The sequence below is a fragment of the Podarcis cretensis genome, assembly GCF_951804945.1.
Source record: "Podarcis cretensis genome assembly, chromosome: 1".
In the NCBI taxonomy this organism is placed as follows: Eukaryota; Metazoa; Chordata; class Lepidosauria; order Squamata; family Lacertidae; genus Podarcis; species Podarcis cretensis.
In genome coordinates, this window is record NC_137170.1 from 133329420 (window position 1) to 133356875 (window position 27456).

At 44.5% G+C, this 27456-nt stretch overlaps 1 protein-coding gene across 2 annotated transcripts; it reads left to right on the forward strand.

The window, feature by feature from the left end:
- Positions 1–2652: 2652 nt before the first annotated feature.
- ZDBF2 (zinc finger DBF-type containing 2) lies at positions 2653–27456 on the forward strand. 2 transcript variants are annotated; one of them, XR_013839146.1, is made up of 8 exons: positions 2653–2942; positions 11677–11783; positions 12447–12498; positions 12664–12715; positions 13818–13917; positions 15515–15642; positions 19710–26158; positions 26212–27456. XR_013839146.1 is itself a non-coding variant. In XM_079976961.1 (7 exons), exons 3-7 carry the CDS (start codon positions 12447–12449, stop codon positions 22525–22527), a joined length of 3150 nt encoding a protein of 1049 aa, XP_079833087.1. In that variant the 5' UTR covers positions 2653–2942; positions 11677–11783; the 3' UTR covers positions 22528–27456. The 2 variants fall into 2 exon arrangements, 1 of the variants encoding a protein (XP_079833087.1); XM_079976961.1 differs by having other exon boundaries at positions 19710–27456.

The following is a 27456-nucleotide window of genomic DNA, read 5'->3' on the forward strand; positions in this document are numbered from 1 at the left end:
GACCGCCTCCTTAGATGGATTTCTGCTAGTATTTTAGGTCCCACAATATAAGTAACATGGAATGTTATTTTTAAAGCATTTGAAGGTTTCTTAAAGGAATGTTAGGATATGTAGGGGGGGGTTATAGAAAAAGCAGGTTTTGAATCTGCTGTTTGCCTACACAAATACAATAAACCTCACTTGGTCAAAATTCCATTCGATAATTAGAACTTGCAAGAGTGGAAACACGAATCATGGTGGTTGCCTTACGTTCTAATTCTGATTTATAGCTGGATTTTACAGCTCTTTGGGATGACAGGGGTCACAAACATTGCTAGCACCTCATTCAAGGACACTGGCAATGAGGGAAATCATGCCTGAGACAGCCTTGTGCAAAGCAAAAAAACCACTCCACTTTGATCCAGGGTTTGGCATCTTAAAAGGAGGCAGCCTTATGGCGACAGGGGTATATAATTTGCGGTGGCTATTTGGGATTGCAGAAATGTGCTGACCAGCTCCTTCCTTAAGAACAGGGAATAATGCATGGTCAAGAGGCCAGAGATAACCCTTTCCTTGTGTAGCCTTATGAGGCTTTGCCCTCGGGTGGGAAAAATATTGCGCCTGGGAAAGGGAAGTGGGAGTCAACAGACACTCAAGGAATAATTTCGGAGAAAAGGCTTTTATTTCTACCATCCATGAACTGGTAGAAGGAGCAAGTGTGATAGTTCACAAAAGCATGCACGAAATTCACAGTCATGTGCACAAGCATATATACCCCTTTCCAGTTCCCCCTTTCTCCTCCCTCAGGAGTCCTCTGAGCATGAACAGAAAGCTGTCTTGGGACTATTGGGACTCTTGGCACCCTTCCCAGGAAAGGGGTTTCAGGGTGTTCAGATATGTTTCAATCTCTTGTTCTGGCATGGTTCCTGGACAGAAAGCAAGTTGCAATGTGGTTCTTTAGCAAGGCCAGAAGGCATCAGAAAGGCCTGAGAAACAATGGACTGTGTTCCCTACCTTTGTTGAAATCTTTTTAGTTACAGCCAGCGGAATGTTTCTGATGCTTAGCTGATGCCTTTTAGCTGCTGAGAAAAATGATTTTGAAAAGCTCTGAGAAGCTTTGAGCCTGCTTTGGTGGGGGGTGACTTCGGGCCGAGGTGAGGTCACCTGTCTTCACCTTCCTTCACTTGAAGGCTACTACAGTAAACCTCCTCACGTTGTTAAGCCGCCATGGAAAGCTAGCACACAAATAAAACGAGTTTATTGATGATGGTTGTTGTTGTTTAGTCGTTTAGTCGTGTCCGACTCTTCGTGACCCCATGGACCAGAGAACGCCAGGCACTCCTGTCCTCCACTGCCCCCCGCAGCTTGGTCAGACTCATGCTGGTAACCTCGAAAACACTATCCAACCATCTCGTCCTCTGTCGCCCCCTTCTCCTTGTGCCCTCCATCTTTCCCAACATCAGGGTCTTCTCCAGGGAGTCTTCTCTTCTCATGAGGTGGCCAAAGTATTGCAGCCTCAGCTTCAGGATCTGTCCTTCCAGTGAGCACTCAGGGCTGATTTCCTTCAGAATGGAGAGGTTTGATCTTCTTGCAGTCCATGGGACTCTCAAGAGTCTCCTCCAGCACCAGAATTCAAAAGCATCAATTCTTCGGCCATCAGCCTTCTTTATGGTCCAGCTCTCACTTCCATACATCACTACTGGGAAAACCATAGCTTTAACTATACGGACCTTTGTTGGCAAGGTGATGTCTCTGCCTTTTAAGATGCTGTCTAGGTTTGTCATTGCTTTTCTCCCAAGAAGCAGGAGTCTTTTAATTTCGTGGCTGCTGTCACCATGTGCAGCGATCATGGAGCCCAAGAAAGTAAAATCTCTCACTGCCTCCATTTCTTCCCCTTCTATTTGCCAGGAGGTGATGGGACCAGTGGCCATGATCTTCGTTTTTTTGATGTTGAGCTTCAGACCATATTTTGTGCTCTCCTCTTTCACCCTCAATAAAAGGTTCTTTAATTCCTCCTCACTTTCTGCCATCAAGGTTGTGTCATCTGCATATCTGAGGTTGTTGATATTTCTTCCGGCAATCTTAATTCCGGCTTCGGATTCATCCAGCCCAGCCTTTCGCATGATGAATTCTGCACATAAGTTAAATAAGCAGGGAGATATTGATGATGGTAGGAGAGGCAAAGAAAAAAAGGCGGGAGCGGGACTAATTCCTCACGCACACAAAACACCCAGCACTTGTTAGTTTTCCTCTCATGTTCTGCAAAGGCTAAAAACTCCCTCTCTCGTGTTTGACAAATGCTAAAACCTTTTTGCCCTTCAGGGTCTACAAATGTGAAAAAATTGTTGTTTCTTTTACTGAAAGCTGGGTATGTGAGGCTTATGGTTCACACAGGGGGTAGAGCAACAACTACTCCGCAACGACCCAGGCGCCCGCCTTTAACGGCTTCGCCGGGGCCTGAGGTAAAAAACGGTCCTTCGCCCCTCCCTCAGCGAAGACCTCGCGCGACGCCTCTCGCCGCTAATTCCCGCCTTTCTGGCCCGGACGACCAATCGCGCCAAAGGCTCAGGAGGAGAAGGGAGGGGGAGCCGTGGTCGTGCGTCGCGGACGTCACCGACGTCGTCATCCTGGTCTGACGGAGGGAACTGGCGCGCACGCGCACTCCCACCCCCCCACCGTTGCGCCGGCCGCGGCCGACTCTGCAATGCGCGCTCCCGGCCGCCCCATAACCAGCCGGGGACGTGGAACGCGTTTCCCTCCCTTCACGCTTCCCTCAGCCTCCGCCAGGCCTCTCTAGGAAACACCCTAGCCAGGCCCCCCCCTCTCCCTCCTTCTCTTTCTGTGGTAACCCGGAAGAGGAAGCGGCGGCCGCGCCCTTTGACCCAGTTCTTAGCGGAGTGGGGGGAGGGGGAGGAAAAAAAGCAAAGTCGCGACGGAGGCGAGGAAGGAACCCCGGAAAGAAGGTGGGCAGATGAGGCGGCGGGGAAGGGGAGGGAGCCGAAGGCGGCGGGGAAGGAAGGGCGCGCAGATTACGCGCAGGCCGCGGTTTTAATCCCCGTGCGCGCGCGCGCAGGGGGAGGCGGGGCCTCCTGGCTGCTTCCGGAGCGCGCCTTCAACCGAACACCCCCCCCCCCAAAAAAAAACACCCCGTTTGCTCTCTTTATCTTTTATTCCTCAAAAATTCCCCCCATCACGGTTCTTTGAGGAGACCAGTGGGGGGTGGGGAACCCGCCGGGCGTCCTCTGAGCAGCTGCGCGGGAGTCGCGGGACCCCGTTTGGGTGCGCCTCGCCTCGGAGGGGGAGGCTCACGTGGCCATGTGCACCCCCCGCCACCCAGCTCAAAATAAAATTATATATATATATATATATATATATATATATAGCACATAAAGCAATCGGGCTAACCAGCCTTGGCCCTGACTGGCTTGTGTCCATCTTGTAGGAACTATGGTCTTCCTTCCCTAGGCTTAATTCTACTGGAGGATCATTCTTAACTTCCACTGGAGTACAGTGGTACCTCGGGTTACATACGCTTCAGGTTACATACACTTCAGGTTACAGACTCCGCTAACCCAGAAATATTACCTCGGGTTAAGAACTTTGCTTTAGGATGAGAACAGAAATCGTGCAGCGACAGTGCAGCGGCAGCAGGAGGCCCTATTAGCTAAAGTGGTGCTTCATGTTAAGAACAGTTTCAGGTTAAGATCAGACCTCCGGAACGAATTAAGTACATAACCAGAGGTACCACTGTATTTCCACTGGAAGATCCTTCTATCCTTCCACTGGAAAATCGTTTGTTATTTCCTTCCTTCCTTACAATGGAAGCTGCTCCTTTCCTTCTGTAGCTCATTCTATCCTTGCTTCAACTGAAGGATCTTTTCTTCTTTCCATTGGAGTTCCTTCTATCATTTCACTGGAGGATCATTCTTTTCCTTTCTTCCTTTCACTAGAAGATCATTCTATCCTTCCACTGGAACGGTGGTTCCCAGTTAGCTAAGTACTGCAGACCCTCTGTTTTTCAAAAGCCAAGTATGGATACAGTGGTGCCCCGCAAGACGAACGCCTCGCAAGACGGAAAACCCGCTAGACGAAAGGGTTTTCCGTTTTGGAGGCGCTTCGCAAAACGAATTTCCCTATGGGCTTGCTTCGCAAGACGAAAATGTCTTGCGAGTTCCTGCGGGGGTTTCCCCCCCCCCCTTTTTCTAAGCCGCTAAGCAGCTTATCAGCTGATCCGCTAAACCGATAAGCCGCTAAAAGCCACTAAGCCGCTAATAGCGCTAAGCCGCTAAGCCGTCAATGGGCTTGCTTCGCAAGACGAAAAACCGCTAGACGAAGAGACTCGCGGAACGGATTAATTTCGTCTTGCGAGGCACCACTGTATTTTGAAAATGTTGTGATATCTGTGGTAGTTTTTGTTATGTGAAAGATGCCACCATATCCTCCAGCATGTCACAGCACAAAACCATGATGCATGGCTGTGCTTCTGTGTGAGAGCACGGGGCCCAAAATGGGATGTCCCGGACAGTTGACAGTTTGTGACACGGACCCCCTGCCTCTGCCACCAGTTGGGAACTACTGCACTGGAGGATCATTCCTTCCTTCCACTGAAGGATCATTCTGTCTTTCCATGGTAGGGTCATTCTGATACTGAGCTCCAGCCTTCAGGGTGAAGTGGGACACACAGGCTGAGTGCCCTGGGAGGCCTAAAGAAAACAATACCGCATTCTCCCTTGTGCATTAATGTGTTGCAAATGTTATCCAAAGGAAAGGAAGCCTGTGGGACTGTGTGCTGTGTGTGGAGAAACAGCTATGTGTGGCTTTCGTGAAGCACCCAGACACGGTATCTCTATCTGTCACCATAGTTTGCCCAAACTAGCTGTTCGTTTTCATTGTTCAGTTGTTGAAGTTTGTGTAGAAGTTGACACAGCTTTTAGCATAAGAGACTAATATGGGCAAGAGGACAGTGAAGAAAAATGTGCCTCAAGCTGATGCTAGAAAAATATATTTTTTGTTTTTATGAAATATCTTTCACAGGTTTTGCTCAGTGGCAAAGAGTCTCTGTGTTGCATATTCTAGTGCAGAAAAAGAAGGCAACTCAAAAATATACTGTATTATACAAGTGGGGATTCTGCAACAAAATGTTTCAATGTGTCTCCAGTTTTTAGAAGTAATCTTTGAATATCTTTTTTACTTCCCTGCCTGTCTAAGAGCATACAGTTAAGTCAGGGGCTCCCATTCTTTTCAGACATAAGGAAAATTGAGAAACAGTCAAGGGCACCACCTGAAGTAAAAAAGGATGCCCCTGATTCCGCCTCCCCCCCCCCCTTAAATTGGGATAGGCATGACCACTGTATGCCATGTTGCAGATTCCAGGCTCAGCTGCTGGCTGTGAGCCTCAAGCCATACGAGCAGAAAGCTATACTGCTACATGGGGAGGGGCAGTTTCCGGTAAAAGCACAATGGGAAGTGTTTTTTTCATGAAATCTGGCCAGGGGAGTTTTTTAACCTCACAGCACTAAATCTTCCCCATCTTAATCCCACCTTTGAGAACACAGAAGCTGATCCTCTTTCTCCACCATTTTCTTTATTAAAAAAAGCAGACAAACTGAAGCCCTTAATACTGTATTTTGTAAGGTCCTTCTCTGGTCCTTTTTGTGGGAACCATCCTTTATGTCAGGTGTCCCATTTTGACTTTCTAGCTGTCAGGCCCTTGACCATCCGAGATTGATAATGGAGGGAAGAGTTGGAAGGAAAGATTACAATATGGATACTACTGAGATGCATTTGGCGTAGAGAGTCAACAAGTTGTATGGGTCTGTTCTGGTTGGGAACAGAGGGGGGGAACTGTTGTCGCGCCACTCCTTGGTGTGTGGAGTGCTGCAGGGTGTGATACTCTCCCCGATGCTTTTCAACATCTTTATGCGCCCCCTCGCCCAGCTAGTCCGGAGTTTTGGTTTGGGCTGCCATCAGTATGCTGATGACACCCAACTCTATCTGTTGATGGACGGCCATCCTGACTTGGCCCCAGACACACTGATCAGATGTTTGGAAGCTGTGGCAGGATGGTTATGTGGGAGCCGGTTGAAGTTAAATTCTTCGAAGACAGAGGTCCTTTGGCTGGGTCGGGACGATATGGGATTGGGGGGGGCAACTCCCATCTCTTGCGGGGGCGCAGTTAGTGCCGGCACCGTCCGTTAGGAGTTTGGGTGTAATCATCGACACCTCCCTTTCCATGGAGGGCACAGATTGCAGCTACAACAAAGGCGGCATTTTTTCATCTCCGCCAAGCTAAGCAGTTGGCTCCTTACCTCTCTTGCCCTGACCTAGCCACTGTGATCCACGCGGCAGTCACCTCCAGACTTGATTATTATAACTCACTCTACGTGGGGCTGCCCTTGAGACTGATCCAGAAACTCCAGTGGGTGCAGAATGCTGCGGCGAGGCTCCCTTGCCGCAGGATCACATTCATCCAGTGCTTTACCAGCTGCACTGGCTCCCGGTGGAGTACAGGGTCAGGTTTAAGGTGTTGCTTTTGACCTTTAAAGCCTTATATGGCCTAGGACCCTCGTACCTATGGGACCGCCTCTCCTGGTACAGTATGTCCCACGGAGGACCTTACGGTCTTCAAATAAAAACATCTTGGAGATCCCGGGCCACAGGGAGGTTAGGCTGGCCTCAACCAGAGCCAGGGCTTTTTTGGCCGTGGCCCCGATCTGGGGGAACGCTCTGTCACAAGAGACTAGGGCCCTGCGGGACTTGACATCTTTCCGCAGGGCCTGCAAGACAGAGCTGTTCCACCAGGCCTTTGGCTGAGGCACAGTCTGATCCCCTCCTTCAGTAATCCTCATAGAACTCTAACCCAATGGTTGCCATTAATTTGACTCTGAACTTATTTTAGAATGAATTGATTTTAGAATGTATTCCAGTTAATCAATTATGATTTTATGTAAACTGTGTTATTTTTACTGTTGTTAGGCGCTCTGAGCCCGGCTTCGGCTGGGGAGGGCGGGATATAAATAAAATATTATTATTATTATTATTATTATTATTATTATTATTACTCCTATCTGAAACCTCTTGTTCCCTGGAAAAAATACCCAGCTGCTGCATTGGATGTAGACATCCAATATGTATTTTGTGAAAGCAACACTCTGACCTACTCTATTAAGATGTATATGTTTTCAACTGTTACCAAACCTTATGGTTAGACTGGTGTTACGGAAGCACTTGGCTGGTTTGAGTGATATAGGAATATCACTAATATGCTTTTTGGCAGCTATCATCTTCATACCATGAAACCAGATTATGTTACTGGCAGTGAGTAAGGAACAATGAGTGACTGTAGCAGCCCTGTTTGCTTAAATTCAAGGCTGCCCCAATAATGTATATAGAAGGAGTGGGGATTGTTTTTGAAAGCAAAAGGGGGATATGGGTAAGAGGAGCTGAACTGTCCGTGCTCCTGTGGCTTGCCCCCACTATTCTCCCCTTCTAGGCATATTTCTTTCCGGTGAACTCGGTTTCAGAATCTGGAGGTGGGAGTTCAGATAATAGCTTGGGGAGGTAGGTCCCTTTTGCTTGTAATGTTCAGCCCTCACTTTCCAGTTTTATACGTGCTGAGAGCTGTGTTTGAAATTCACCGGGCACATTTTGCACCTGGCTTTCAGCCACTTGCAACCAAATGAAGTTGCCAGGGTGGCACCTGACATCTCCACCACCTGGAGGTGCATGCCTGGGGATCCTTGGATCTTGACTGTGTGCACACACTAGCAACACATCCTGTAGAATTCTATCCATTATACAGTGGAACCTCTACTCATGACCACAATCCGTTCCGGAGGCCTGTTTGGAAGTCGAAACGGGTTGCTGGGAGAGGCGCTGTTGTGCACGGGCGGCTATCGCCTGCTTCTGCACATGCGCAAACAGCAATCGCCGCTCCTGCGCATGCAAACCCGCCGGTTACTTCTGGGTTTGGGCGAAATGGATGCAAGCCGAGGTGGACATAAGAAGAGGTTTGACTATATTGACAAGGAGAATGAATTTCAAGAACTAAAACGTTCTTTTGAAAAATACCACTTTTGAGGCATCTGCTCCAAAAATGGCAACTAGGCATTGTTTTGGTGACTGTTACCCTCGTTTTAAGGAGCCTTTTGGTGCTTAGCTTGTATATCTGAGTTTCTGACACTGGCTGAGAGCAGAAGTGATTGGTTTGACCGTTTGAGCAACAGTTTATAGCTTTTTGAATTAAGTTCACAGGGCAGTTTATTGTTGAAGGAGTAACTGTCTGGAAAGTTGCTCCAGAATTTTTGTACAGTGGTACCTCGGATTACATATGCTTCAGGTTACATACGCTTCAGGTTACAGACTCGGCTAACCCAGAAATAGTGCTTCAAGGTTAAGAACTTTGCTTCAGGATGAGAACAGAAATCGTGCTCCAGTGGCATGGGGGCAGCAGGAGGCCCCAAGAGCTAAAGTGGTGCTTCAGGTTAAGAACAGTTTCAGGTTAAGAACGGACCTCCGGAACGAATTAAGTACTTAACCCGAGGTACCACTGTACTGCTCATACAAAGAATGATACAGGCAGTGAGACTAATAAAGAAGTCAAATAATAGTCTCATTGAGTCATTCTTTTTTCTATAGCTTAACTGATGACTTTTTCCCTTTTTTGTGGGAGTGTAAACTGAACCTCATCCAATTAATTACAATTTGATATAAACATGAATAAATTTGCCATGTTTTGGTGAGTGTTTGTGTTTCTTGTCTGCCAATATTTTGTACCCCATAATACCTGTGGTGTGATTTATCTCACATTCAGTATGAGCTGGAGCTTAGCTGGAAGGGTGCCTCATGCTCTAGCATCATCAGGTTTTTTGGGTTTGTTTTTTATTGACCACATGAGACCATGCAATTAACGTTACTTGTCTCATTTGCAGCCCAAGCTTATTAATATTTACTTGGAAGTGGGCCTTGCTGAATTCAGTGGGGATTATGTTCCAAGGGAGCGTTCGTAGGATTGAAGCCTTAAGATATTTGCACAGGATTGATAGGTAGAGTCCAGATGGTAGACACCATGCAGTCTATGTTTATGGTTCTTCACAGTGTATGCAAAAAAATATACAAGATGAGAGGGATGAAGACTCTTAGAATTGTGGAATCTGACTACGTCCATAGCAACACTGAGCGTTGAATATGCTTTAGATAACTAAAAGAGAAGACTGATGATCTGATGGTTGTCAAAAGGGACCCGGATTCAATTAATTAATTACCGTATTTTTCGCTCTATAAGACACACCAGACTATAAGACGCATTTAGCTTTTGGAGGAGGAAAACAAAACAAAAAAATACTCTGAATCTCAGAAGCCAGAACAACAAGAGGGATAGCTGCACAGCCTGCATTCACTCCATAATACACACACACATCTCCCCTTACTTTTTAAGAGGGAAAAAGTGAGACTTATAGAGCAAAAAATACGGTAATTTGTTAGTTGCGTTATATTGCCAAGGGCAACCCAAACAGCCAGCCAGACAACCACCACCCCAACAGTGATACATGAAAACCAAGAGGGAAAATAAATACATTAAAAGCATTCCACCCGCTTCTAAAAGGCCACAGATACTTAAAGGTCAAATACCGTATTTTTCACCCCATAGGACGCACCGGCCCATAGGACGCACCTAGTTTTTTTGGGGGGGAAATAAAGGGGGAAAAACTATCCCCCCCAGGTGCTCTGCACTAATCCTGAAGCTTGGGGCGTGCGGAGCTCAGCGCGCCCCAAGCTTCTGGCTGCCAGCAAGGTCTCCGTTAGCCGTGGGAGAGCCGCGTGGCTTTCCCACGGCTAGCGGAGCGCTGCGCTAATCCCGAAGCTTAGGGCGTGCGGAGCTCAGCACGCCCCAAGCTTCTGGGTGCCGGCAAGGTCTCCGCTAGCCTTGGGATAGCCGCACGACTCTCCCAAGGCTAGCGGAGCACTGCGCTAATCCCGAAGCTTGGGGCGTGCGGAGCTCAGCGCGCCCCAAGCTTCTAGGTGAAGACAAGCTCTCCGCTAGCCTTGGGAGAGCTGGGTCTCCCATGGCTAGCGGATAGCTTCCTGAAGCCTGGAGAGCGAGAGGGGTCGGTGCGCAACGACCCCCCTCGCTCTCCAGGCTTCAGCAAAAGCCTGCATTCGCCCAATAGGATGCACACACATTTCCCCTTCATTTTTGGAGGGGAAAAAGTGCATCCTATAGGGCGAAAAATACGGTATATAATGATGGTGGTGCCAGGCGAGTCTCCTTGGGGAGAGCATTCCACAAACATGGAGGCACTGCAGAGAAGGCCCATTCTCATGTTGCCTCCCTCCAGACCTCTCATGGAGGAGGCACACAAAGAAGGGCCTCAGATGATGATCACAGGGTTCAGTTTGGTTCATATGAGGAGAGGTGGTCCTTGAGGGGTTGCGGTCGTGAGCCATTTAAGGCTTTATAGATCAAAACCTTCCTTTCCAGTTGGGCTCATTACTCGGTAACCTCTGTTTGCTGTACAGTAGAAATGATGGTATTTATCTTACTTTTCTGAGATACTGTTAGCACTTAAACTGCTTTGGCTTTGACCCATTAAAAAAAACTTCAGTGGTTCAAGTGGCAAGATGATAAACTGTTACATTAATTCTGGAATACAGAATATATATCAATAAATCCCGTCTTTGATATGTGTAATAATTGTTTTGATTTTGCGAAGTTAAAAGTTGATGCTTTCAAATTCATTTAGTTTTAAAGTTGTGATTTCCCTTACAGAATACATGATGTGCTCCTTCATTTTTTTTGCCAATAAATTTTTATTAAGTCTTAAAAAAAACAGATTAACAAATTTAACAAATCTCAGATTAACAATTTTAAAAAATACAAATTAATTTCCAATTTAAAATATCCTTAGAGGTTGAATTCCCCATGTCGTTCCATGGTGTTTTTAATGCCCGCCCTTTTCTACAAAGAGTTCTTCTCTATTACATAACCTGATAATCATTATTATAATCTTTCTTCCGTTACTTAAACCTCCAAAAAATAACTGCACTCTTAAAAAAGTTCCTTGTCTTGATCTTTTACTTTACTGTTTTCATATAATTTTACTTTTAAAAGCCATCTTTAATCAAAACTCTTTTTTCTCCCCCTTTGTTCCATTGCTGCGGGCATGCAGGGATCTAGTTGCAGTTATTGCATCCTCTTTGGAACCTCCCTCTCAACGGTTGTTAGCATGTTGGGTATCTTCCTTATTACTTTCTAACTTAGCATCACTGCCCCCGACATTCCACCCGAAACCACAGCAAGTCCTTACATTCCAGTCATCCCCAACATTCTTCTCTATAAAGCTGCTTGGCTTTCTCTTAATTTTAGTAGATCAAATCCGTAAGTCCAGCCACAGTCCTTCCGGGTCAGATTCCATTTTGCATTTCTCATTCAACCAGACAAAACGAGTTTATGTTTACATTCCTCACTTCCTAACTCCCACCCCACACGCTCTTCCACTGGGATCTTTCCTGTTAAACTGTACTAGCAAAGTCATTGCAGTTTTTACATTATAAAAGTTGCATTGTATCCAAATGTTTTGTTTTGTTTTGATGCTCCTTATTGCAACTTAATCTTGATGCTAAGGTATCGATTTCTCAACAGCTTTATAACTTTATGAACGATCTTCAGCTTGATTTTGTTGTTGGGTTTTTTTACAGGCTGTCAATAACAATGAAAGACGAATCCTACTCAGCAAATAACTTTTTACGTGAGAGATAGTGTTTGACTCCTGCTCTTCAAGTGGATGTGAAGGACAACAAGGAGGGTAAATATTCAAAAGTGCATAGTGATTTTAGTTACGTTTATCACAGAAAGATTGGAATACTTCAAGTCATCCTTGTATAACTGAAATTTGGTATTACCTTCTATCTAGACTCTAGGATAGTCTAGGCCCAGTACTGATTTGGGGGTAGTCTAGTGTGAATGGCCAAGAAGGGATTTTTGGCCATTCCCACTAGAGACAATCTTAGTGCCTTTTAATAGGATTTGCTGCCATTTTAAAATAAGAACCAATGATAGATTCAGTCCTATAGTGATCCCATAACCATCTTTGACAGGCTATTCCCTCAACTCGTGTCTCAGTTTGTAATTTAGTTAAGCTTATAAATACCTTATTTGGATGTGTGCATGGCCTATTGGTTTTTCGTTTGCTTTCCTCGCCTTCCAAGATCTAATCCTTATGAAAGCAGTAATATCTCATGGCAGCAAAGGTCTTAAGAGTCTTAACAAAAAATAGAGTGAGGAAGAAAGTAAGCTCATTTTCTAACTTAAAAATGCAATTTATTTTAATTTTTTTAAATAACGTGGGAGGCAATTTTAAAGTTAATCTGCAGCAGTGTTCTTGATATGGCAATGTTTTACTGAGCAAACATCTTGGAAGTGCCTTTGTGCGTGCTCAGCTTTTCTCTGCATCAATTTTATTTTACAGATGTTTGATCGAAATAAACAAGCCGATGAAGCCTCTGCTGCTTCAGCACAAGGTAAGACTCTTATTTAATGGGGGAAACCCACATAATCAAATCATTAGCATCTGCTTGAAATGTATCTTTACTGCATTGACAGTTAATGAAACTTGGGGAGGAAGGAATATTTGTTGGCCGATTTCCCTTTCTATAATTATCTTTTCCCCACCCTCCTTCTTACAGATATAGAAAGAAGAGGTAATGAAGGCTCCTTACAACAGGAGAGAGGTAGCAGGTGAGTAAGATTAACGTGGAATTACATTGAAGCTGTATTCTTTATACTTTATACCAGGCATAGGCAGACTCGGCCCTCCAGATGTTTTGGGACTACAACTCCCATCATCCCTGACCACTGGTTCTGTTAGCTAGGGATGGTGGGAGTTGTAGTCCCAAAACATCTGGAGGGCTGAGTTTGCCTATGCCTGCTTTATACATTAACTAGAACTTCCCATTTGTGGTCAGTGTCACCCACCGACGTATGGTTGACCATTTTGAGGATGCTGGACTAGGTGGGTCACTGGCCTGATCCAGCAGGCTCTTCTTACACTCTGTTCTATTGAGTTAATGCTCAGATTTCTTATCCAGGATCTGATAAAAAAAATAATAAAGTACAGTGGTACCTGTGGATGCGAATGGGATCCGTCCGGAGCCCCTTTCGTATCCTGAAGCGAACGCAATCTCGCTGTTCTGCATTTGTTACTGTTCTGACTCAAATCTACTTTCTTGACACTTCTATCCTAGGAAATAATGCAGAATTAGCTTAAGCTACTTTCATTAACAATCTTCTTAGTGGGAAGCGTCTTAATGGCCTGTGATGTTGATCAGCATTGGTAAATGATTTTTGTGAATTAATTTTAAGAGCCCATCGCTTTGGGTCTCTGAAATCCTTGACAAGTGCCATATATGAATAATGTAGTGTAGCTGTAATGCATCTCAATATGTTACCAGTTCATAACAATCTGAAAAATGTGTATGTTCTACAGAGTCGTTAGTAAAAAATGCTAAGTGCTTTCTACCTCCCCCATGGTCAAAATGAGGTTTAGGAATTCTTGTTCAATGCAATAACATCTTTTAACCATTTCAAAAGTGTAATGATTCTGAACCATTACTTTTTCACTCATCTAATATAGGGATGAATATTTCTTGGGTCAGAAAATTTTATATACGTAGAGGTGAGGCCATACTGAATTTTACTTATGTGTGGTTCATTTTGACTGAGTGTGGAAAAAGTAACATGAATGTTGTTTTAATAGCAGCCCTCATCCGGGTAGGAGTCTAACTTCTCTCTCCCTCTGAAAACAGCTGGTTATATGAAAATTTCTATTTTTCATTTTAAGCACGCAAGCACCAGAGCTGGCTGGGCCTGGGCTACCTGTCGTACAGAACAGGCAAGGCTATTGCAACTGTTGCCATGTACACTACAGTAATCTTGAACAGGTAAGGACTTAACTCCAACTGCCATTTTGGGAACCTTAGTTTTCCATTATCTGTCAAAGGGCTTGATCAGCTGTTAGTTTTACTCGATTGGATCTAAAAGTTTAAAAATAAATGATGGGAACATTGTTCGACACAGCCAGTTTCATTTTTAATCTTCAGCTTGAAGGGGTTTGCACTAAAATATTTTTTTAGGTAATAGATCTGTAAACGGTGGCTCACTCCCACATTCACTGCAACTTAAGAAAAGCGTGTTTGTGAAAACGAGTGGAGTTCAATATGTGCATTAGGTGTAGAGAACAGTCCCTCTGTCCGGCAAGTCCCACTTTTCCTCATCTTCCTTAGCGCTATCACCTACAGTGGTACCTCTGGTTACGTACTTAATTCGTTCCGGAGGTCCGTTCTTAACTTGAAACTGTTCTTAACCTTAGCTAATGGGGCCTTTAACCTTAGCTAATGGGGCCTCCTGCTGCTGCCGCGCTGCCACCGCGTGATTTCTGTTCTCATCCTGAAGCAAAGTTCTTAACCTGAGGTATTCTGGGTTAGCAGAGTCTGTAACCTGAAGCGTATGTAACCCGTGGTACCGCTGTATTTCTCACTGCTATCATTACAATTCTTGGGCTGGGCTTGAGCTGTTGAGAGAAGTTGCATTCCACTGTACAAGATACCATGGAAGAAGATGCTCATGTAGAACATTTAGGCAAGGAAGACCTGTGCCTTGGAAGCTGGGGTTGGAGAGATTAAATACATCTGAGAAGTGGAAAAACTTCCTTAAACCTTAGGAGGGAAATTCCATTGGCCTAAAGGGCAGAGATGCAGAACCTCCTCCTGCTGCTTCTCTAGTACCCATTCAACTGTCTTTCTATTACCATTTCTTACTCCTTAATTTTGGCCACTTCCACACCTCACCCTTGTTTCCCCCAGTTATGTGCAGTTTCTTTCTTTTGTCGTGACCCCTGCCCCCATCCTCTGCTCCAACTGCCTCTCCCACCCAGGTGTCTTTGCTTCTAGTGCAGGGGTCAGCAAACCTTTTCAGCAGGGGGCCGGTCCACTGTCTCTCAGACCTTGTGGGGGAGCCGGACTATATTTTGAAAAAAATATATGATACAAGAGCATCACGAGCCCCAGTGGCTGCTTACCTGCGGCAGGGGCTGGTGGCGGTGGTGGAGGGACGATGAGTGGCCCGCAAAAGGGCTCCGGAGAGGGGCTGCTTAAAATGGCGGCCGCTCGAGCGCTGCTGCTGCTGTGGCACCAACAAAGCCCAGGGCAGGGAGAAGCCAGGAGGAGGCGCCACTGCCGTGTGAGAGAGAAGGAGGATCCACACAGCGATTCCCAGACCATCCATGGGCCGGATCCAGAAAGCAGTTGGGCCTGATCCGGCCTGCGGGCCTTAATTTGCCAACCCATGTTCTAGTGTTTGGTTGGGAGGGGGAAAGGAGAGGTGGGTATCTCTGTGGCATCTTTATCACACGTGTTCAACTGGCATCTTTTTCTGTTCATCTTTTGGGGAGTTACCCTTGATCTTGTGTATTGTAATGAAAACAGTTGTTAAGCTTTGATAGCTGATTAATATAAAGCATCGTCTTCTTCCCTCGTTCAGCACGTGTCCAGTGCCCAGCACAGGCACTTTGCCACTTACCGCAGGAATCGTACGGGCACAACTAGCCTGATGGAGCGTTTCCTGCAAGATGTTTTGCGGCACCATCCCTATAGATACCATGATAACAGGTAAAATACCCAGTGGTTTTTTTGGGGGGGCTTGTCTTACTGTTATATATGCAAGGTAGTGTGTTAAACTTCTTAAATTATTGAATTTGCAGCAAGTTTGGCCCTTTGGAGAGGGAACTTTTACCTGGAGACCCTCGCTTCATACAAAACATGTATTTAGCTTAATGGATTGTTTCATATATCTGCACTAATTACAGAGCTTTTAAATTTAATTGGTAGAATAAATCAGCACAATTCTATGGTTGTGCAACCGTTGCATGATACAAGTCATGCAACAAACCACATCCACGGAAACATTTGTGCAAAAGGGCTTTCCCCTCTCCTCCCTCCACCCTCCCCCCCAATTTGACTTAGGGGGAGTCGGACTCAGAAGAACCCTTCAGAACAGCACGGGGGGGGGGGGGGGAATTCTGTCTGGTAGGGTGCAATGTTTGCACAGACAGAATGGTTGTAATAGCATGAGACTGAATTCTACTCAAAGAGATGTTTTGTGCAAATTTGGCTCCAGATCCCTGCATATATTTTCTGGGGTCTTTCAGTTTCTCTGGATGGTGTTATTTCAAATGATACCTGGAAGGAATATCTTGGCAGAGAGAGCTGAATGTCCAGATCAAGGCCAGCAAAGGTATAATGTAGGAATTTTGCTGTGAGAAGTGACGAGGGACCGAATATTAACCCTGATTCTGTTTTGGAAAACTGAATTGTGAAAATGTATTCTGTCTGCTGTGGACTAGGCTCTGCCATTTTTGATGAATAGATGAGAATGCAAAAATTAATTATGGGTGTGTGAGGGAAGTGCACAATGGCTGCAGTTTGGCATCACACTAAACCATAATTCAGTGTAATACAAGCTGGAACAAGCTGCGGTGAGTCTTGGTCTCCCATCTCCTCCTTCTGTGTGGTTAAGGAGGAGGAGTTTGGAAGCCTTGGGATCTGCTTTTGCTTAACCACCTTTTTTTCATGTTACCTGTGATTTGTTTGAAACAAATCAGCTTGGAACCATAATTACGGAGGCATTTACTTAACTGGGTGGGGGAACTGCACAAACCTGAGGCTCACTGCAGCTCATCCCCGTTTGTTCGTGTAATTTCACCAGTATAAATGGAGCTGCAACAGACATCCAGAAAAGTGAAGGAAATGCATAGGTCTCACTATCTTATTTGTATCTGTCTCCCCCCCCCCAAGGAGTATCTTTTCTGCCTGGGGCCTGAGTGGGGATCCTTAGCCCCAAACCCTGTGTTCTCTGCTGAGTCCTATCAGGATTCCCCATCAAGCCTCGTGGGCTGTGTTTAGCACAATAGGGAACCAGTTGTTCAGGCCTTGAAGCAGAGCCCAAACAAAGCTATCCCATCTTTTTGAAGGATGCTATATTGAAAACCAGCGCCTAGGACTTGCCGATCGACAGGTCGGCGGTTCGAATCCCTGCGGCGGGGTGCGCTCCCGCTGCTCGGTTCCAGCGCCTGCCAACCTAGCAGTTCGAAAGCACCTCCGGGTGCAAGTAGATAAATAGGGACCGCTTACCAGCGGGAAGGTAAACGGCGTTTCCGTGTGCGACTCTGGCTTGCCAGAGCAGCGATGTCACGCTGGCCACGTGACCCGGAAGTGTCTCCGGACAGCGCTGGCCCCTGGCCTCTTAAGTGAGATGGGCGCACAACCCCAGAGTCTGTCAAGACTGGCCCGTATGGGCAGGGGTACCTTTACCTTTTACCTTTATATTGAAAACAGCAGGCTATATCTAGTGAGGGTCTTCCAAACCCACCAGAGCTGCTTCTGAGGGGGCAGCATGCAGGGAGCAGGCGGGCGGGCGGGGGGGCAGCATGCAGGGGGCAGGAAAGGAAGATGAATTTCCATTGTGCACCATGAAGTCTCTTGCCTGCAGTGATGGACCCAGCCCTGGGATCTGGTGCTTTCATTTTCCTCCTTTCCGTTTGATTTTCAAAGTATGTCAAGAGCAAAATCCCATCTGGGCATCAGCTGTGAGGTCACCATTGGAACTTCTTAATAATAAACTCCTGGAGTGAAATAAACACCTGACTATTCTGGGTTAGCTATAATCACATCACTCACATGTGGAAGCCACGAGCCAGGGAATAGGTCGTTCTAATGAGTGCAGACCAAAATAGTATTTTGCTCTGGTACCTGATATATTATTTATAAAAGTTAGCGTAGAAGGTTTTATTCCTTGGTGTTTCATCCATCATACTTTTATGTTATGTGCTGTATTGATGGCAGGGAGGATATTTCTGAAGACTGCTGTTTCATGCTGCTGCTATTTCCTTTCTGAAAAGACAGCGCATCAGTTCTTAGACTGCAGGATGCTACCAGAACATAAGGAATGTTCTTTGGTGACTGTTGAGAAGCTAGTATTTCATTCACTGATATGGTTTATCAAAGACTTGAAATTAAAAGATACAAAGCGTCAAAAAGTCCAGGACAAAACCAGCTTTTCTGCCAGAACGCAATTCTGAGCAGCTGCCATGCATCTAAACCTTTCATTCCACTTAGATGGTTAGTGGCTGCTATGAATGCTCCCACACACTCGTAGGAATGCGTTTTGTTTTGCCTTTGTTCATTTTTCTGCTTGAGAGGCGTTTGAATTTTTAACACATCTCCCCTTTGCTGTGTTGATTTTAATGGAATTTCAGCATCTTGCAAGGCTATCTTGATTCTAGCTAGTATTAGAACAACTTGGGGACAAGGAAGCTGCTGTAAAAGCTTCTTTCAGGGCAATCTGAATATAAACTCAAACATATAAAATGCACACGAGAGCATAATTAGTGCAAAGACGAGCCTTTGCCCAACCATTAGTGCAAAGCAACACTGATGGTTAACTGCCTGCGTCCATGGTCAGAAACATGTGGCCTTTATTCAGGTAAACTGTTCGGTATGAAGGAAAATATCGACCCTTTGTTTAACTAGGATTTCCCCTCTCAGATCTTTTGACATTTGAATGCAACCATGGACCTGTGTACCTAGTCACTGAATGGGGGCATAGTTAGTAATCAGTTGAGAATCTCATTAAAAAATTAGCCCATATCATTGTGAATATTGGCTGCAATGACAAGAAGACTTCGGTTTAGTTTACAGAAAGGGCAAGGACAAGGGGTGAGAAGAATTCATCTACACAGCTGTGGACTAAGTTTATGCAGGTTTTACAGACACAGTGGCTTGGATCCTAATTTTTCATTCTGTAAACAGAAGCTCCTTCTGTTCATGGAATAAGAGAATTATGATCCTAACCAGTGGCTGTACAATAAGATACACAAAATACAGGAATATTCATGTTTTTGTCAAAGGAAGATTATTCAGAATAGAAATTTGTGCTGTCTTAGGTGTCTAATGCAGTTCATGTCTGTGTATAAACTGATACTGGGTATAGTTTATTCATATTCTTGTTGATACACTTTAAAAAAATCTGTCTTTCTTTAAATTAAAGCCTATCAAAGTAGCATTTCTGATTCTACAATGTAAAGATGTTTATGCATTGCTTCTGTGCTCTGGTGCTCATAGGCAGCCATTAGCTGCATTTTTACATTAAGCTTTCCTGCCTCAAAGAGTGTCTGCTATAACAAAGGCTGCCCAGATGAAGGCTCATATTGTTTCTTTTATTTTTATTGTCCCAACATATCCTTCCCCAGCGCTCCAGTAGCTTAGAAGAGTGTTAATCATTGTGGCAGAGAGTCTTGGCACTAGTAGTAGTTCTGGGAACAGTGCTGCAGTTTTTCCTATGCAGCAGAATCTCAGTGCTTCCCTCCCTTCCCTCACCATTATACAGTAACATTAAAAGGTAAAGGTACCCCTGACCATTAACAGTACAGTAACATTAATGGGCTTTAAATAAAACATTACCGTCCATGAAATTCAGAGTTCAAACCTGTAAGTTATGGGGCAGTTAATAAGGAGTGCTTTTGTTGGTGGCCCTATTGGACTTGCAGCTGAAGTGCTGGTTGTACTGATAAGAGTAGTTCCTGTTTTATTAACTCTTGGGGCTCTTAATCCCGTAGCTGCAAACCCCAGTTTTAAGTGTATTTACAACGTTTACGTGGGTTTTCTTCTCCCTTCCCCAGACCGACTCACGACGACATACCTACCGGCAGCTCCCAACCACTTCCCAGGAATGAGCCTCTTTTGCCGGTGGAAGTGCTGGAGAAGGAAAGTGCCATTAGCAAGGGAGAAGAACCGAGCACCGGCAGTGCATTCACTGCGGAGTCAGGCTGCTTGACTTGCCAGAGATCACACGAGGAACTGAAAGAGGCTCCTGGGCCAGTCACACTTCTCCATACGCTAGAAGAAAGGGGGAAAGTGCGCAGACAAGGAACTTCGCAGCAAACTATAGACATCTCTTGCAGTACAAGAAATCATGTTGCAGCAGATGGAACTCCGACTGAAAGTAGTAGCCATAAAACCCCACTTGCAGCAGTGAACCCTTTACCCTGCCCATCATCCATTAGCCACTCACCACCCCCTCCAATGCTTGCAAAAAATGTGAGGCATTCAGTAATACCAGATTTGGCTTCACAGAACAGGTGTGAGCAAACCAAGCAGAGCATATGCGATCAAGATGGATTACTGATGCCAAATTTGAGCCCCATTTTGCAGTCTCCCCCAAGAACTGTTTCACATTCCCAAGATGGATTACCGATTCCAAATTTGAGCCCCATTTTGCAGTCTCCCCCAAGAACTGTTTCACATTCACAAGATGGGTTACCGATTCCAAATTTGAGCCCCGTTTTGCAGTCTCCCCCAAGAACTGTTTCACATTCACAAGATGGATTGCCGATTCCAAATTTGAGCCCCGTTTTGCAGTCTCCCCCAAGAACTGTTTCACATTCACAAGAGAGTCTTGTGTGTAATCAAGGCAACTCTTTAATCTCAGGTCAGGTTTTTTTAAAACAAGGTGGCTTACAGGCTCAGGATGAAACTCAGATCTCCGACTTCTGTCTCGGGGACACCAGCAACCCTGTGGGTACCGGTAACTCGCTGAGTTTTCAAGCAGTTCCCCAGTTTTCAGGGGGGAAAGAAAACCAGCTGAGCAGAAGCGCGGAAACTTCTGTAGATGAAATCATTGGCAAAGTCATTCTGAGACAGTGCTGTGAAACCTCTCCCAAAGAGTCGCCTCTCAGAGACGAAGAGACTGACCCATGCGTAAATATCCTGTCGCTTCTGGACCGCAACAGTGTTCATGGATCAGATGTAAGCTTTGATTGTGATGCAAATGTTCAGTCAGGAGCACACCTGCCTAAGGCAGCTGTTAAAAATCTAGAATTGCTCAAAGAGGTTCAAGTAAATTTACAAGATGAGAAGTATGGCTCCCAGCTCAGTTCCATTCTTCAAAATAACTCTGTGCAGCAAACAACAGAAGCAGAACCAGAACGAGAAGCAGATGTGTCTATTCATCATAAAGAACCAGTTCTCCCAGCTTTGCCCCATGTGCCTCCTTCCTTTGTAGGAAAGACGTGGTCCCAGATCATGTACGAAGATGATATGAAAATTGAAGCCCTTGTGCGGGATTTCAGGGAAGGTCGCTTCCGCTGCCACTTTAATTCCAACTCCTTGGCTAATGGTGCAACAACAAGGAAGAAGAAGGAAGAAGAAGAAGAAGGGAAAATCAGTGCAATTGCGGCTGAGGAATTGGAGGCTGTGTCGGATAAAGGCATTCCGGAATTTGGCTCTGACTTCAGCAACTCTCCTGCTGCCTCAGAAACACAACACATTCCAGAAACAGTAAAGAAGCCTCAAAAAAGGACTTGGCGCCTTGCCTCAAGATGCCAAGTAGTCAAGGTTAGCCACGGCACACAAACGAGCTTGCTGAACTATCCCATAGTGAAACACAAAACCATTAGAAGGGACCCTGAGCAGCCAGATCCGAAAGGTTACTTTGTATGGTCAGAGAATGAGAAGACACCCACCATGAAAACTAGACTCTGTGCCCTCAAGCTCCCTGAGTCTTACACCAAAATTCTGAACCCTTTACAGCCCCAAACCACAGTCTATGTTCTTTCCTGTCCAGAGATGAAATTGTCTAGGAGCAACGCTGAAGGCATTCCCAAAACGAGAAGATGCTACAGCTCCACAGATAGTAAGGACTCCATAAGGTACAAATACAAACAGACTTCTATTAAGTATTATGACCCACTGACGAACCGAGTTTTAAAAAGTCCTCCCAGGAGTGTCTCTGGGGGAAAGGCAAAGAAGGCTTCTCATGTCCGGCAGCTATTCAGGAGTCTCAGCCTTGATGCAAATGGGAAGAAGCGAGCCGATACGCAGTATGAATGCATAGCACCAAAGTCCTTCAATTCGCCAGATTTCAATGGTTCGTCAACACCTCTTGCGTTGGATCCAGTTAAGGAGAAAGATAAGAATTCAAGTCATAAGACGGACGACTCTTCTGTTTCCCCAGAGAAGTCTGAGTGTCTGGTATGTAGCAGTTCAGAGAAATCCTATAAGCACCTAGTTCTTTCACCACTGAACTCCCACCGATCCCAGCGGGACGGTGACTTTAGGTTAACTCCCTTCAATAGGCAGAGGAGAAAGAACAGTAGTCGAGAGCCAGGGTTTTCAAAAAAAGCTGCAGGACTAGCCATTGTAAGGCGTTGCCTCATTCGGAGGGGGATCCGGAAACAGCCACCCAGGACTACAACTCAGGCAAGGGAGGGGAGGATGAGAAAGATTTATTGTGCTGCAAAATCCTCTGGCTTGTCCATTTCCAGGCATCAAACAAAGAAAGCTACTGTAGCAAAGCACCTTAAGAAAGAAAAGCTTGATGCTAAAAAGTTAAAGGTGGCAAGCAAACCCAAGGGGACATTTTTGAATGACGCAGCGATTGTGGGCGTGGACATTTCTGAAGAGAGGCAGGGAACCACTCAAGGGCTTCATCCAAAGTAAAAAAAAAAAGGAAGTTACTGGAGGCAAGAATCTTCTTTGCACTGTGAAGTGTTTCCCAAACCACACCGACATGGATGTTGATTTTCCCTACTAAGAGGCACTCAAGAACAGGCCGAAGAGGTGGAAAGTGGGAGGGCTTTTCAGAAATCTTTGCTGCGCCAGAGCTAGAAACTGAACAAGTTCAAGGTCCAACAACAAGCCAACATACCTACAAACTGTTCACGTTGCTGCTCTGGTGGCATGCTGCACATTGCACTGTTCTATTATGTAAAAGTTACAAAAAATAATAATGTGTATTTGTTTATTTGAAAGCACTAAAAGGTCCTGTTTAATAGGCTCCCTTGCATCTTTGTCACAGCAGAGAAATATTGAACTTGAGTTGTACATTATTCTACCTGAAGGGAATGTAGTGCACTAAGTTTCGGAAGTGAATACATTTGCCTTGTACATAAGATCCAGCTTTTCATACCTAGCTGACAAGAAACCCACCAAAACTTTACTCCGCAATGGCTTGCATCCCTTGAGCAGAAGACATCCCTTGCATGTGTGCGCGAGGATCACCAGTCCTCCCCCCTTCCTTGTCTACAGCTCTACACAGGCACCCTGCTGCTCTGGAGGATCCCTCAACATCTGGAGTCAGTTTGGGGGGAAACTGCAGTTGGGAAATTGGACAGCCTCACGACGTTAGCAGAAGTGCCTTCAGCGTGTAATGTGTGGTCGTTGGATCCAAGCCCAAGAGCTAGGATCAAAAAATTAAATGGAATTGTATTTCAGTGTAATCTGTGACAAGCCATATAACACAGGGGGGGAAAAATCAGTGAGACTGTCACAGTAGGACCTGCATACTCCAAAGTAAATTCCCGTCGTTTTCAGTGGGACTTATACTCAGGTAAGTATGCATGTAGGATTTTACTGCCTGGACTAAGTGCACTTTCCTCGGGGTAATTCCCACCGAACACAACGGGACTTGCTTCTGAGTAAGCATGCACGGGATTACACTGTAAATTATGGGAAGAAGTATAAGACTAAGTAGAAGGTTTGCGAAATTACTATCTAACCCCTCCTCCCCACATGGTGTTGGTTTTATCTCTGCTGATGTGCACTCGTTCGTGCTGTTCCCACCTCCACCCCTTTGAAAGCAGATTAATCTACGGCTTCCCGGGGCCACACAGAACCGTTCCTCCAGAATGCTACACACAAGCAATATTTCTGTCCCCTCATTGAAATTAAAATTACACAGGGATTTTAGAATGGAAGAGATCTCTTATGCCTGGCTTCTCTGTCACCCCACAGCATAGTTGTGAAAATATTGGGAACGAATTAAAATAAAGCTGCCGCAGACAAAAGTTCTGAAAGATGCTACTTTGCACTTTAAGTCAAAACAGATCTACAGATATTGGTTGAGGAAGAAACGTAGGTTTGCTTAGAAAATAATGGACAGGGATTTTTGTTTGGCTTTTATTTCATTTAAAAGCTTTTTTTTTTTTTAAAAAAAAGTGCATATCCCTGGAGATAGAGAGTTAAATGCAGTAGTGTCCCTTCAACCTGTGGGGCAGACAGAACTGATGAAACGGATTCCCCCCAGATCTGCTTAGGTGTGCTGCGGAAATTTGTCCCAGAAGGTTGGTTGATATTCCAGAGCAGGGGTGTGTGTTTGTGTGTGTTGCTTGGGAGGTGGAGAGGAACCAAAGCCTCACATGGCTTGAGTGCTGCTCTTAGGCTATTGTGGTTATGCAAAACATTTTTTTAGATTAGCTTCCCTTCCCTACATATGACCCACCTGGATTTGTTTTTGTTGAAAACTCTGTTTTCTGGGAAGAGACTTTGCAAGCGGGAATTGACATGAGACTGAATGTTGACTCTGTCTTTGACACCCCTGGCTGTTAGGACATTGTTTCCATGTGAAGTACAGCACCCGGTTCAGTATTAGTGCCTCAGTCATTTGATAATTCTGACTAACAGAAAAGTAATTTTTAAAACTGAAGTTCTTTCACTGATAATTTTTATAACAAAGTTACTTTATAAATAAAAAAAGCTTATAATGCAAAGGTTTCTTTTTCAAAGTCAAGTTTATGTGTTAAACCAAATTTTACGGTTATCACTTACAAATTTCAAGTTTGCCTAGTTTTATTGATAAGAGTGTCCTTTCTACCTAATGTGCCAATTGGTTTTTTTAAAAAAAAAAACAAAATGATGTATGAATACAGGTATACATAGTTCTGTTTGTTCATAACATTTTATTAACTTTTTGTTTTTAGTGCATTGGCTTGATTTTGACTATCACTAAAGAGTTCCACATATTCGTAAGTTGTGCTCTTCTACGACACTCATTTTTCCTCACAACCTCAAGCAAGATGCACTGGGCAGAGTTTATCTAACTTCTAAAACTTTTGAATATTTGCATGACTTTCCTTTGTAAATAGGGTCTTCAACCAGAGCAATTTTTTTAAAAAAGAAAATGGCTATATTTAAGGAAATTTTTCCAGTAACGATATATTTTTTCTTTAAAAACAGAATGAAGATTAACATCTTATTTTTTGTAAGGTAAAGGGCTTAGACTTAGAGTGTAAGTCTTGGGAAAGCTGTTCAATGTTTAAAAACATCTACGGTTCTTACATGTGTATATGCCTCCCCCATGTCTGTTAAAATATCTCTATGTATGCTTGATGTCCATGAAAGTTGGGGTGACCATGACATTTTGGTTATGGATTCATTTTATCCATTAAGTGGATTTTATGTGTATGTGTTTAACTTATTATTCTCCAGCCTAGGCACATGGAGTAGAGCAAACTCAACAATTTAAATAGATCGGTCAGAATCCAAAGACATGCTGGCTAAGCATTTTCTCTTGGATATACCTATTTTCAGTTCTAAAGGTGAGCCCAGTTTTCAGTTCAAGTTCTGATGAGGACTGCCAGGTTTCAGGTTTCGAGATGTGAAAGTTTTACGCACTTCCTGAGGTTTGCCAGGAGAAAAATCTCAGGTTGAAAGCTCTGGCTAAAAAACGCAAGCTGTTTTCTTCTTGGCTTATGACATCGCTCTCCTCATCCCACACCTGTCACAGGTCCACCTGGCTCGTCCACCAGACACTTCCCTTCCCTTCCCAGGTGCCATTCCCTCTCCCAACCCCAACCCAGTGACAGTTCTGCCAGGCCCTTCATCTCTGGACCTGAGTCACAGAAGATCAGGCAATGTATCATGAGACTGCAGGTCTTTCAGCTGGCAGCAGCTTTTGGAGGCCTTGGAGTGAGTGCTGTGAGATGAAAATGGAGGACAGCTGGCTCAGGAGTCCTAGTGGGCATTCAAAAGCTTCCCTTTGTATATTGGCCATAAAAATTAAATGAGCAACGTTTTTGAAATGGGGAGGGAAGCTGCTAAGGAAACGTGTGTGATAAATATCACCGCTTCCTGAGAAATTGTGTTAAATGTCAGAATCAAGGTTTTAAGAGGAATCCCTAGGAAGTTGGGGCAGAATTATTATGCGTGAAAAACTTACTTCCCCGAAGCACTGCCACTAGATCCAAGACCCACCCTGGCCGTAATGGCTTTCCAGATTTCGCTGTCTTTACAGTAAACGTTCCCCTATGCTATGTGTCATTTAGTTGGGAAAAGGCTACGGTAGCAAAATCTTGTCTGGTGATATCTTTGTACTCAAGTCTGCAGAGAGAACCTTGAATGTTTCAGGTCACTTGCCACCGAGACAAATGTGGGAGCAAAATAAAACCTGCAGGGATAATAGAAATACTGGTACACTTCCAAAATAAGTGCAGTAGATGGCAGATCCAGAGAGGTGAAACTCCATATTTGTTACAGTAATGTCATGATTCTCATACTGTGCTATCAGGGTTGCAGCAAGAGAGCTTTCAGGCAAATTTAATATGCAATTACTGCAGATCTCTGGATACAACCAGCGCCCCACCCCAGTACCCACAGTCATGTTGAAAAACAAATGTTCTTTATGAGAGTTGAGAAATCCCTGCTTCCTCCAACATTTGAAATAAAGGTTCCCTCTTCCTCTCCATTGATGTTTTAATGTATTTCTAACCTTCCTTGTTTTATTACCCCCCTTTCATTTCTTTTGTCCAAATTTGCCTCTTGTGTTCACTGTTCAAAGTGTTAAGACTTTTTGTGTGTATGTGTGGGTAGGTTAAACCTTTATTCTGAATTTTGGTGCAAAAGATTTCTCGAACAAAGTACATTAGCAGTATTGCCAATTGTAGCTAAATTTCACTGTACTGAGCACAGGAGTTGGAGCTCAATTCTTTCCTGCTTGGGATTTCTGTTTATTGCAAGAGAACCCATCTGTGCACATATATGTAGATGTTTAACACTTCCAACTCAGGTACTTTGGTACCAAACTTTTAAATGAAGATAGCTAAATATATTTTGGGTTGAGGGTCCCAGGCTGTGAAACTTGTTTAGTTTCCCTTATTTCAACATGTGCTCAATGAGGTACTTCCTAAAGATTATTGGGGTTGCCAAATTCAGTCTTTGACTGCAATCACCTATAACAATGAGACAGAGAAGAAGGATAAAACCTTACTTTCAGGATCTTCAATTTCACACTTAATTAAAAGCAACTTTATGGGATCATTAGGAGTCCTTTTTTTTCCACTGCTCCAATAAACAGGACCGTCTAAACAACTAATTGTTCCAGACTGTAATATGATTGCTAACTTTTGAATGCTGATTGATAAAAGATAGGCTGGATATTTAAAAGTACCTAATTCGTAGGGTAAGCTGAACTTCACATTTTATATGAAAAGTTTGCTTCAAGTCATACATTTGTCTCACTGATAAGCAAGCATATGCAGAATCAAAGGTTATTATTTCTCCTTTACTTGTAATAGTTTACTGTTCTTGTTCATTTCTTTCACAAAATCTGGAAGAAAAGTCACTTTTCTTTGAATAAAATAAAGATCAAAGTTG

Bases quoted from the DNA above. Each gene is read 5' to 3' on its own strand.
- ZDBF2 (XM_079976961.1), top strand. From the start codon at position 12,447: ATGTTTGATCGAAATAAACAAGCCGATGAAGCCTCTGCTGCTTCAGCA. The intron at 13,918-15,514 runs GTAAGGACTTAA...TCCCTCGTTCAG, and splicing joins ACTACAGTAATCTTGAACAG to CACGTGTCCAGTGCCCAGCA. The intron at 15,643-19,709 runs GTAAAATACCCA...TCCCTTCCCCAG, and splicing joins TATAGATACCATGATAACAG to ACCGACTCACGACGACATAC.